This window comes from Mastigoproctus giganteus, chromosome 11 (genome assembly GCF_048544385.1).
Source record: "Mastigoproctus giganteus isolate SK-2022 chromosome 11, ASM4854438v1, whole genome shotgun sequence".
Taxonomy (NCBI): Eukaryota; Metazoa; Arthropoda; class Arachnida; order Uropygi; family Thelyphonidae; genus Mastigoproctus; species Mastigoproctus giganteus.
The window spans coordinates 155,157,566-155,171,315 of NC_143585.1; the positions used below are offsets into that span (position 1 = coordinate 155,157,566).

The 13,750-nt window shown below is 36.7% G+C and overlaps 1 protein-coding gene across 1 annotated transcript in view; it reads left to right on the plus strand.

The window, feature by feature from the left end:
• LOC150078523 (MAM and LDL-receptor class A domain-containing protein 2-like) overlaps positions 1-13,750 on the plus strand; it is a 765,548-nt gene that overhangs the window by 214,520 nt on the left and 537,278 nt on the right. The window contains exon 12 of the mRNA XM_090384594.1: positions 9,694-9,872. Coding sequence (XP_090240720.1) covers positions 9,694-9,872 — 179 coding nt within the window. The remainder of the gene's footprint in view (positions 1-9,693; positions 9,873-13,750) is intronic.

A 13,750-nucleotide genomic window follows, 5' to 3' on the forward strand; every position in this document is an offset into this window, starting at 1 on the left:
TTCTTCTCTACCATCCTTGCAGGCAACTTATTCCAACATTCTTACAGGCAACGTATTCCAACATTCCACAACATCTGTGTAGGCAACTTATTTCGCTGTTCCACAACACACTGCACAAAGGTAAACTTCTTCAGTCTAGTCTCCTATTTTTCCCTGAGATTTTATAGTCGTGCATCTGGTTCTTGTCTCATTCACCATTGAGACTATTTCTCCCTCATTCATTTTACCAATCCCCTCAAGTCCCTATATGCTTAAATCCAATCCTATACCCACCCACCCCCAAGGTGTCTAGTTGCTAATCTCTGCTGACCACATCTTCCAAGCCATTTCTCATAAGGATAATGCTTAGCACTCTTCACCAATCTAGTCACCCTCTCTGAATTCCCAGAAGTTCTGCCTTTCTTTAGTTGTAGTCTGCAGACATGAATGCAATACTATAAATGTGGTTGTACTATTGTCATTAATTTGAAAATGAAATGCAAGAATTATGCCATGGCATAATTCTTATGGGCTTTGGTAATTAACTATACAGTATCGGTGTAAATACACCATAGTTAACCCATAAATTTGAACTACGTAAGTAGCGTAGAAGGCATCGTTTTAATTGTATCTCATATTGTGGTTGCCTTCACAACGAGATAGCGGTATTGCACTACTTCAAATAAATAATGCTTCTCTAGTAGAGAAGGCTACTGTTATTTATTTTTATCCTCTGAAAATAAATAACAGCAGTCTTCTCTACTAGAGAAGCATTATTTATTCGAAGTACTTGTAGTGCAATACCTATCTCGTTGTGAAGGCAACGACAATATGAGATACAATTAAAACGATGTGTTCTAAGCTACTTACCTAGTTCAAATTTATGGGTTAACTATGGTGTATTTACACCGATACTATATTGTCATTAATAGAAAAGGATAATGACCTCTTTTTTTCTGTACTTACGGAATTCTGATAAATTATAGATACAACACTCTGTGCCAGTCTTCTCGCCTAATTAAACTCCATGTTCAACTTCTTTTCTTTCTGATTCCCCAAGTCTTTCAAATGAAGTTACAAACTACAATTTCTTTCCTCCTAATCAATAAGCTACTCAGTTTCTGTCTCCAAGCATTTGGGGGAGGGAGAAGAGATGTTATTTTATTTGTTGTTTGTTATTTGGTTTTTAGGAGCATTAGCAACTAAGGCCATATTGCTCCGAGGATATGCAGTGGTCATTCCCTGACCTTTCCGCATCCTCCGTATTTGGTGGTGACGGGCTCGAACCCCGGTCTAATCAAGAAGCGTGTGCTACGCACTGCTGCTCCTTCCCACCTGGCTACGGAGACGCCGGGGGAGAAGAGAGAGAGGTTTATTGATTAGGAGGAGAGGAGAGTAGTTTATCAGAAACTGATTACATTTGGTCTAGGCTGGTTCTGATTGTTAACCACACTGTCTACCTTTGCAGTAATCAGCAAACCTTAAGAGTTCCCCTGAATTCCCTCATGAACATCATTTAGGAAGATAAGAAGCAAGAACAATTCATGTACGAATCCCTTAGTAACCCTGCTTGCTACTCCAGTCCACTCTGAAGAATGCCCATTTATGACCACCCCTATCGCCTATACTTCACACAGACCCTTTTCCACTGATCTATCTTCCATATTATACTGATCTGCTTTGATTTATACAATGGTCACTCACAAGGAAGGAACTGTTTCAAAAGCCCATCGATATCAAGTGGACCAATCTGATTCATCCTCTTCCTTCTAGAGTTTACATAAGTAAAGTGCTCTTTGCTATTTTTCTTTGCATCCTTTGCCAAAGATTTCTCATAATCTGCCTTTGCCTGCCCAATCTCCTTTGTGACTTGGTTACAGACCAGCTTATATCTATCACAGGCTTCCGTGTCACCTTTTAATTTATATGTATCCCATGCATTTTTCTTCTCTTCCACATGTCTCATTGGTTCATATGGCATCCATTTAGGCTGTTGGTAACATCATCAGTTTGTCCCACCGTGTAGAATTTAAATACTGTCTCAGACCACCGTAGTCACCTTTACGAAAGCAAAAACCCTTCCAATTACCCCTGATGGTAGTTACCTCTTTGAGTAAATCCCACTTCAGCACACTGTGATCACTTTAAGGGCTGCTCATCAGATTCTGTCAATGATAAATAGGAATTTTGCCAGCAGGGGACAAGTAGGTGATTAATTACTATATTTTATAACCACTCTTATACAATGTGAAATTTATAATATAATTTATTAAGCTTATAGCCCAAAAGGTGATGTTTTAGACATTTTATCGATACCCCATCATCATACCATGCTGTTAGGGGTATTAAAATAGAAAGGGCTACAATTTGAATTATATTATAATAATTATCAATTGTGAATTTCAAGTCTAAAGTATTTAAGGTTAAATTTCTGTTTTGGTTTCTGTTTTTTATTTAAGGTTAAATTTCTGTTTAACCTAAGTATTTAAGGTTAAATTTCTGTTCTGTTTTTAGAAAATAGATATTAAAAATAAGTAAATACATACCAATAAAAATACATAAAGATTAAATTCTTACCTGCTTACAGACTTCTGCTTGCCTATGCTTCCAGAACCTGATATGCATAATGGCAAGAGATACTGTCAAAAATTAATTTATAGGTGAGGAATTAAGTCTATTAACTAATAGGAAAATGTCAGGTTTTCTATCCTGGACCCAGCGGTTCTTGTTGGAGTGGAAGCCTTGAGGTGAACTTTGCTCTCATATGAGACTCCAGCATCATCTGTGTTGTCATGCAGGCTGATTCTGGGGATCTCGAGGGTGTTGTATGTGTGCTGCTCTACCGGATATCTGGATTATTTCCTTTCTTTTCCTGTTTTCCCATTTCTTCCATTTTCATATTGAGAAGATGCAAATATTATGGGTTAAATTCAACTCCTTGTTTCATTTAATTGATGGGGTTCAGAACATTTTTATGAAGAAGACTTCACATTTCCTTCTATTGTACTGTTTGTTTCTAGAGAGGATGCTAGTATTGTTGTAATCCCATGTGTCACCACATTGGAATGCATCTAGGTCTGTGTTAGATTTTAAGATTCTTCCATATCGTACATCTTTTTTTATGTTCTTTAATTCTGCAGTTGACTCTTCTATACTATTCTCCTATGTATATATTCTCCCCCCACACCTACAATCATGTTTTATTGGACCTCTAGGGTTGTTGGGGTGAATAACCCCAACAACCCTAGAGGCTGTTGTTTTAGGATCTGCTTAATAGATGCCAAACTCTTGAAATTTTAGTACTGATTGCTGTTTTTCAGCAAAGTTATTCAGCAAACTTTGCACTATCATTAGTAATCTTTCCAATTTCATTTGTTTCATCAAAGGTTAAATTTTTAGCAGAACTTTTAGAGAGATTTTTCCATATACCATTCATGCATTTAATAGTCAATTCAGCCCATGCTTTCTTTTTTTGTGAAGAACATTACAGTCCTTCCAGAATTCTCTTAATGTCTGTTCTTTCTCTGCTGCTGCTGCTGCAATTGCCAATGCAAAAGTAATTTTTAAATAATGAGCTTTGAAATTAGCAGTAGCTCCTGGTCCATAGGCTGCATTACACTTGTGGTGTTGGGTGGTAAAAAAATTACTTTTTTTATGTTTTAGTGTAGATATCCTAAGTGTGGAGGGTGGTCTGTGAGCATTATCAGGAATCAATAAGATTTTTAAAAGGAATATCTTTTTCGTGACAATATTCTTTTACTTATGGAATAAAACAGTTGGTATACCAGTCTTCAAAAATGAATTGCATCATCCACACCTTCTTATTTGAACTGTAATGTAGTAATTTCACTTTTCTAATTTCTATGAATGCTGTAGAGTTTTGTGAGTGATAAATCATAAATGGCTTCAACTTATAGCCAGCAACATTTCCACCCAATAAAAAAGTGACTTGATCCATGTACACTTTGAAACCCAGCATGCATTTTGCTTATTTTTGAATGTATACAGGTATATAGTCAGGTGTATTTTTCCGTTAAAGACTGGTTTTGTCCACATTAAAAATTTGTTCTTTCAAATTATTTTTAAGTAACACATCAAAATCATTCTTGAAGATATCTGCAGCTTTCCAATCTGCATTTGCTGCTTCTCCACTTATCTTCACATTATGAATGTTTCCATGATTTTTGAACATGTCAAACCAGCAATGGCTTGCATTAAAACTCTGGTCACAGCCATCACCTTCCCTTCTTTTTAAGTCTTCAAAAAGACTGAATGCTTTAGTCAGATAGTCATGAAACTTAGTAGTATAGGTTTTGAAATTTCGTCTTTCATTCAAATTGTTAACAATTTTTCCATTTCGTGTATGCGACCTTTTTGTTTTTTTTATAATTATTGTAGATTTTATTGGTATCGGTTCTCTCACTACCTCATGAACTTGCTCTTTGTTCTTTAAAATGGTAGAAATTTTCAAATGGAATAATTTTAAATCATATGCTAAGTCTGAGACTATTATACCTCTCATGTTGTTTTATTAATTTTATTTTCCTCTCTAAATGTATTGTATTTCTTATTCTTTTATCACTTTCTCCCTTACTGGCCATAAGCATTTGATATAAATCTAAATTAAAAATTAAAATACAAACTACGAGTAAATTGATGAAAAATGAGAGACAGACAACTACACAAGAACACTGCCACTTGGTGACTAACCAATACAAAACAATTGATTGCACGATGAGATATGTTGATATGTTCTTGTGTGATTGATTGCACCATCAGTTGATGACACAACTGATCACACAAGAGACTCAAAAATCTTCATTTTTTCCTGAACACATACTTCTTGGTTGTAACTCAAGGCATACTTTTAGTAGCTGGGGCAATTAAGTTTAAGTAATCTCCCCAGCCAAAATAATAATGTCATTTGGAACCCTTGGGTATGTTCGACATGTTGAAAAAGATCGCTGTTTTTCCCCATGTAGTTTCAAATTTAGTTCGTTAAGAATGCTGAAAATATCAATTAAATATACCAGTTTTGTTACCCGAATGTCACCTCTAAAAATATTTGCCAATTGAGATTGCTTTTCAACTATAAAAATATGAATCTCATTCCTGAGTTCTTAGTACTTTAGTACTTAAAGTATATCTTTCTTAGTACTTTTCCTTGTGACAATCAATGAACTTTAGTATGATACAGTAAGTGGGTATGATTACTCCAATCTTTGAATGAAATATTTCAAAAAGTTGGCTATTCAGTGAGTTTCCTTTAATAAAATTGACAATTTTCACAGCATTTTTCGGCACCTCCATAGCCAGGTGGGCAGGAGCAGCAGTGTGTAGCACACGCTTCTTGATTAGACTGGGGTTCGAGCTCGTGACTGCCAAATACGGAAGATGCAGAAAGGTCAGGGAATGACCACCGCATATCCCTGGAGCAATATGGCCTTAGTTGCTAATGCTCCTAAAAACCAAATAACAAGCAACAACAAACAGCATTTTTCAATTCAGCAGTGTTCAGTGGAATTCCTTTTTGCATGGAATTACTGTACCTGTCACTGCTGGATTTTGAATGAATTGTTAAGTTGTTAAATTCTGTGTGTGCACGTGTGTGTGTTGGGGGTGGGTCTTTCCTAAATAGTGCAACTTTAAGTGGAGCATTCTTTACAAAAATCAAAGTCGCTATTATTAATTGTTACAGAAGGAAATGGGAGGGATTGGAAAGTCAAGCAATTGCATAGAAAAAAAAATCATTTATTAAATAAATGGCCCAAAAAAAAAAACAAACTGTTCATAGTGAGGATCAAATAAAATGTTAAGATGCACTATGCATAAAAGTGGAAGCAGTTGCATGAAAAACAATCATTGGTTTATTTATTTTTTTTTATTAGTCATTTTTGTAACAACTGTCATTGTTGTTACAAAGTGGGCACTCCTCAAAGAAATTTTAAATTTTTTTTTTCTTTCCATACTATCTTATGATTGCAGATTATTTGCTAGTGCAATGGTTCCTAAACTACTGAGATCTATGGACCCCTTCAAAAATGAAAAAAAAGTTCACTGATCCCCCCCCCCCATATATATATATAGTCGGACCTCACTTCAATGAACTTCCATATAGCGAAATTTTCTATGTAGTGAATGTTTTTGATTTCCCCTTGTTCATTACATTGATGATGGCTTCTGTATAACAAAGAAAATTTCCATATAACAAACTGATTTTGAGAGACCTGGGTATGCACTGTTTGCACCTCTGGCATTTAGGCAATAAAGCTGATGCTGTAAAAAGCACGAATTAAGAGCTAAAAGGATTAAGCATTAATCCCTTTAGCTTTTAATAGCTAAAGGCTTTAATTCCATGATTTAAGAGCTAAACATTTTGCAATTTAATGGTGCCTGTAAAACCCTGCAGGAGGAAACTGGCTAATGACGGCACAGGACAGAAAAAGGTGGAAGTTTGGGAGAGGCTTTTGCCCAGTAATGTGTCAGCAGTGTCTAAAAAGAAGTAAAATCTATACAACTTATACTCTACTATGCCGAGAAGTCCCGCTAGTGAGCTGTCCACAACCATTGGCAAAGATTAAAGCATATTCCCAATGCAGGCATTGGCTCTGGTTAACCTATTTTCTTCCGTAAACATCCTATTAGAGAATTAGGAGAGAGTGATTTTCCTTTATCTCGGAAATTCATCTGTTGTTTCGAAGAAATGAGTCATCCACACTTTCACTAAATTCCGCCTGTCTCTGTTTATATGGTAACTATGGTCCCTAATTTCAGCTTTGTTTTTACTGCTGTGCAAGTAACTTTACAGTGTCTAAGAGGAAATCCTTGAGTGTATTGTGAAAAAGTGTGTCAACCATTCTGAAAAACGCTGTTTCTATTCTCAAACTGTTTGAGCAAATGGGATCCAGTCAGAAGCGTGCGAAATTAGGCCTTTGGGAAGATGTAGATGAAGCAGTTTTTAAGTGAATGAAGTTGATTCGAGAATAAAACATGCCGATATCAGGGCTATTAATAAAAGAAAAAGCTACAGAGTACACATCTTGTCTGGGGCACAAAACATTCCGAGCCAGTTCAGGTTGGCTGGACAAATTTAAAGAGTGTCATGGCTTACTCGAAAAAGTTATTTCTGGTGAAAGTGGAGTTGTAAGGGAAGAAGACTGTACAGTCATTTTTGGAAAGAAACAGTTTGAAAAAAATTACGGAGGCCTACGATCCCAAAGACATATTCAACGTTGAAGAAACATGTCTATGTTTTAAATGTTTGCCAAACATGACACTGACTTTTAAGGTGATAAATGTTTATAGGGTAAAAATAGTAAGGAGAAAATTACACTCTTGGATGCAAATATGGCTAGTAATGAAAAACTGAAGCTTTTGGTAATGTTGGCAGCATTTGAACCTTTGCATTGAGGCCTTCAGTGGGAAGAAAATGTAACAGAAAATGTATCTGATTTAAAGTTTAAACAAATGCAAACATTTTTATGAACGGTGTACAGTAGAACTAGTGTACAACAAAAAATAACCAAATAGTTTACAACATAATTCTTAAAAGTGTACTAATAAATTGTGGGCATCATGTAAGCAGTCATTTCTTAATATGTGTCTATTAGTAAATTGTCTTAAAATGTTAGAAAATTTATTCATTCCCACTTCTTTCCCATCTTTTACCATATTTCTGAATTTACAGTGTTTTTCACTGTTGAAAAGGTCATATTTCTTTATAACGAAATTTCTGTATGAAAAAGAATTGTTTCAAGAGAAAGATTGATTTCGTTATATAGAGGTGCGACTGTATAAATGTGTGTGTGTGTGTGAACGCTGTGTTTTTTGAAAAGAAAATTTAAAGTTTTATGTTTAAAACAACTCAACTTTATTCTTATTTTTACATAAAATATAATTTATTAGTATCTATCTTTATCTATCATCAATTTGCTATACATAGAACTAATAATTTGACCAATTCTAGAGGATCATTTTACAGACCCCCTGGAACTGGTCTATGGATTCCCTTTTGGGGACCCCTGTGCTAGTGTGTGTATATATATATATATATACAGGGTGTTTCAGAAATGATGGTCATAATTTAAAGGTGGAAAGTACAAACTAATATAAGCAAAACTGTCCCAGTGAACATCGGGCCGCAAATGAACCATTTTTGAGATAATGCTCATTTTCTGTTAAGTTCCACCACTGACTATGGGCACACTAGTTTAGCAAAAAGCTGTGAATCCTTTGCTAAGGGTGGTTTTATTAAACATAAGATAATACATTTTTAATTTTTGGTTTCAACACCACAGGATTTTACAGATGTTACTTGTTACAGGATGTTCTTTCTAACATCCTTTCCTCAACATCAGGTGTTATGTTTCTGGGCCTACCTGCTCGTACTCCATGTTCATAGCACTCACATTCCCTAAGGCGTTGATGTATCCTGATGAATGTGTGCCTGTTGGGCTTCCTTTGGCAGGGAAATTCTTCTTGGTACAAACGTGCAGCTTCGAGCGCACTGCCATTGGCTTTACCATACATGAAGTGCATGTCTGCATGCTCTTCATTACTGTAACCTATTTCCATGTTGACTATCCTTTGATAAGTACTAGTATACCTGCTATATCTCAGAGCATTGAGAGAGGGGAAAGGGAGAGAATGAGCATAACCTAACCTAAACAAACAAGTCAGCAGTGGATCCCAACTCTCTACAGTCACCTTGTCAGTGGTGGATCCCAACTATAAATGTGCAATATCTCGAAACCATTCACTTAAGGACTCATGTTTACTCGGCTTTTTTTGCATATTGTAGTCTGTACAGTTCACCTTTAAATTATTGACCATTTTGAAAAACCTTGTATATATTGTATGCATGAATAGGAAATGTAATGAAAAAGAAAAAACAGGATTTGCACCTGAATTTTTGGAGGTTCTCCCTGTTTTTTGCACGCAAAGCTGCAAAAGCAGGATACAAAAGTATATGGATGAAATTAGAAAGAATTAATATAAAATACAAAAAGATGGAGAAGTATTTAACACAAGGTGCCGAGCCTAATAGAAGAAAAGTACATGGATGAAATTAAAAAAAATTAATATAAAATACAAAAAGATGGAGAAGTATTTAACACAAGGTGCCGAGCCTAATAGAAGAAAAGTAAGAAACAGAAAAGATTGTAATATTATATAAAATTAAAGGCTGAATCAACGAGCCACTCAAACGTAGATAAGCTGAAAGGGAAAGAAGAAATATATAATTAATTAATACAAAGAATAGTAAGCATCAACCTGAGGGTGGGAAAACGGTAAATAAGGAGAAAAAAAGAAAAAAAAAAGTTGATGCAAACTAAACAAATTTGGTACATAGATCAGGCATTTCATCAGGGGACTACACCTGATCATGTACCAAACTGCTGCATTTCTATACAAACTTATGTTAATGAAGGAAAGATTAAAAATCATAGAGGAAAAAAAAAAGGGGGGGGAGAACCTCCAAAAACATAAGTAAGGTTGACCCAATGCAGTGTATGTAATGAAGTTAAGCAATTAAATTAATTAACTTTAATTTCCTTAACTTAATTACATACAATGCATACACTGCACTTAATTTAATTAAATGAAGTTAAGGAAATTAAATTTAATTAATTTAATTTCCTTAAATTTATTATATTAAATTAATTTTGAAGTGCTGTTTTAAAACATAATATTGTTCTCTTTTGTTTCCACTAGTTATCCAACAGAATCTACATTGCCACTATTTACAATACCTCCTATATCCAGTAGCACAGTAGCTATACAGTGTGACTCTGGCTACTTTCAGTGCATCGATGATGGTGCATGCATTGAAGAAAAAAAAAAATGTGACTTCAGAGATGATTGCAGTGATGGAAGTGATGAAGCTTTGTGTGGTAAGTTTTTACAGTGTATAAAAAATCATTTATGAAATTGTCACAATAACCACTGCAATAATCCAGAATTATCCAACTGTCCACATCATTAAGTTGATATATAAAATATGATTAGCATTAGCATTAGCATTGGCATATGATGCAAGAAAGCAAGCTTATGCGGCATCAGCCAGAAAAAAAAAAAAAAAAAAAAAACTTCCACTTCACCCCTCCGTTCGTTCGAAACACCTGTCCAGCTTAGCCTTAAATTTATTTAGGCTATCAACTTCCACAACAAGGGATGGAAGTCTGTTCAACAAAACAACTACCCGCTAGCTAAAGGCAAATTTCCGAACATTTCTCCTACATCTGTCTTTCCTCAATTTGAATTTATGCCCTCTCAGGTGATTATTCTGAGCAAGAGGCAGAATCCCATCAGCATTGAGCACGCTCAAACCATTGAAGGCTTTATACACCTCTATCAGATCACCTTGCCGATTCTCTACCACTGTCAGTGTAGTACCACAGAGTTGATGCATTGCTCTGGGGGTTTCTGTTTCCCATATTCAGTACTTTACACTTGTCAATGTTAAACTTCATTTGCCACCTCTCAGCCCATCTGCTCAACCTTTCCAGATCCTGTTGCAGCAGCATAGCATCAGTAGACATTACGTCATAGCATAACAACCCTGCCAACTTTTGTATTGTCTGCAAACTTGGACATTAAGCTTGATATACCATGATCAGTATTATTTATAAATACAGAAAACAATAATGGACCCAACACTGAACCCTGAGGGACTCCACTAATAACATTAATCCACAATGAGCAGTGTTCATTGATTACCACTCTCTGTCTTCACCCCCTCAACCATCCCTTTATCCATAGCAGCAATTTGCCTCCAATGCCACACTGCTCCAATTTGTGCAGCTGTCTTCCATGTGCAACAGTATCAAAAGCCTTTCTAAGATCCAAATATATATATATATATATATCAAAGTTATTCCCTGCAACCAGTTCTTTTTGACTGCATCATAGTATCCAATCAAATTGGTCAAGCAAGACTTCCCCTTAACAAAACCATGCTGTGTCCGAGCTATAACTGAATTCTTGTCCAGATGATCCTGCAGTGCTTCTTTTACCAGTGCCTCCATTAATTTTCCTGGAACAGAAGTTAAACTCGCAGGTCTATAATTACTTGGGTCAACCTTTGATCCTCCTTTGTGAATTGGGGTCACATTTGCACATATCCAGTCTATGGGTACCTCCAGTGAGTCCAAGGAAGCGCTCATAATTATGGCTAAGGGCTTGCGTACTTCATTTGCTGCCTCCTTTAATATAACTGGATAGATCCCATCCACCCCAGGTGCCTTTCTTGTGTTTATCTTCAACAATTTCTGCTCCACTTTTCTCTAAGTTATTACAAGATCATCTAGCTCACTGCCAGAGTTGAATTCACCTCTGGCATTCCCCTCGCTGAATAATTCCTCATGTGTGAATGTCGATGCAAAATATTCATTTAGTTTGTTAGCTACCTCAGCAGGATCATCAACAGTTGAACCATCGATATCAAGTTTACCAATCTGATTCATCCCCTTCCTTCTAGAGTTTACATAAGTAAAGAACTCTTTGCTGTTTTTCTTTGCATCCCTTGGCAAAGATTTCTCATAATCTGCCTTCGCTTGCCTAACCTCCTTTGTAACTTAGTTACAGATCAACTTATATCTATCATAGGCTTCTGTGCCACGTGTTAATTTATATGTATCCGATGCATTTTTCTTCTCTGCCATATGTCTCATTAGTTCATCTGACATCCATTTAGGCCTAAACCTTGAACAATATTTCTTAGTTGGTATGTAAAGCCTAGTAGGTTCCAAGATAAGTTTTAGCATTAGAATTAGCATTAGTAGAGGCATTGATGCAAGAAAGCAAGCTTATGCAGCATCAGCCAAAAAAAAAAAATAAAGTAAAATAAATAAATAAAAAATAGCCACTTCCACTTCACCCCTCTGTTCGTTCGAAATACCTGTCCAGCTGAGCCTTAAACTTATTTAGGCTATCAACTTCCACGACAAGGGATGGAAGTCTGTTCCACCTACCAACCACCAGCTGGCTAAAGGCAAATTTCCGCACATCTATCCTACATCTGTCTTTCCTCAATTTGAACTTATGCTCTCTCAGGTGATTATTCTGAGCAAGAGGAAGAATCCCATCACCATTGAGCATGCTCAAACCATTCAAGGCTTTGTACAACTCTATCAGATCAACTCGCTGGTGCCTAGATTCCAGACACTGTAATTCGCAAAACTTAAGCCTTTCTTCGTAAGAGCACCCCTTTGTTCCATTCACTAATCTTGTTGCTCTTCTCTGTACTCGTTCCAGCAGCTCTACATCCTTCTTAAATTAGGCCTCCAGGCCTGTATACAGTACTCTAGGTGTGGCCTGACCATTACCTTATACAAGGGAATAATCACCTCCTTATCCCTGCTAGAAAAGTTCCTATATATCATTGACAATACACCATGAGCTACTCTTGCAGCCCATCTGCACTGCTCACAGAACACCATATCTGCCTGCACAACCACCCCCAGGTCCCGTTCATTCTCTACAACTGTCAGTGTAGTACCACAGAGTTGATACGTTGCACTGGGGTTGCTGTTTCCCATATGTAGTACTTTACATTTGTCGATGTTAAACTTCATTTGCCACCTCTCAGCCCATCTGCTCAACCTTTCCATATCCTGTCCACAACAACCCTGCCAACCTTTGAATCGTCTGCAAACTTGGACATTAAGCTTGATATACCATCATCAATATCATTTATAAATACAGAGAACAAGAAAGGACTCAATACTGAACCCTGAGGGACTCCACTAATAACATTAGTCCACAATGAGCAGTGTCCATTGATTACCACTCTCTGTCTTCTCCCCCTCATCCACCCCTTTATCCATAGCAGCAATTTGCCTCCAATGGCACACTGCTCCAATTTGTGCAGCAGTCTTCCATGTGCAACAGTATCAAAAGCCTTTCTAAGATCCAAGTATATAATATCAAAGTTATTGCCTGCATCCAGTTCTTTTGTGACTGCATCATAGTATCCAATCAAATTGGTCAGGCAAGACTTCCCCTTAACAAAACCATGCTGTGTCGTAGCTATAACTGAAGTCTTGTCTAGATGATCCTGCAGTGCTTCTTTAACCAGTGCCTCCATTAATTTTCCGGAAACAGAAGTTAAACTCACAGGTCTATAATTACTTGTGTCAGCCTTTGATCCTCCCTTGTGAATTGGGGTCACATTTGCACATCTCCAGTACATGGGTACCTCCCATGAGTCCAAGGAAGCTCTCATAATTATGGCTAAGGGTTTGCTTACTTCCTTTGCTGCCTCCTTTAATATAACTGGATAGATCCCATCCACCCCAGGTGCCTTTCTTGTGTTCATCTTCAACAATTTCTCCTCCCCTCTACTCTCAGTTATTACAAGATTCTCTAGCTTGCTGCTAGAGTTGAATACACCCCTGCATTCCCCTCACTGAATAACTCCTCATGTGTGAATGTCGATGCAAAATATTCATTTAGTTTGTTAGCTACCTGAGCAGGGTCATCAACAGTTCACCCATCGATATCAAGTGGGCCAATCTGATTCATCCCCTTCCTTCTAGAGTTTACATAAGTAAAGAACTCTTTGCTGTTTTTCTTTGCATCCCTTGCCAAGGATCTCTCGTAATCTGCCTTCGCCTGCCTAACCTCCTTTGTAACTTGGTTACAGATCAACTTGTATCTATCATAGGCTTCTGTGTCACATGTTAATTTGTATGTATCCCATGCATTTTTCTTCTCTGCCATATGCCTCATTAGTTCATCTGACATCCATTTAGGCCTAAACTTTGAACAA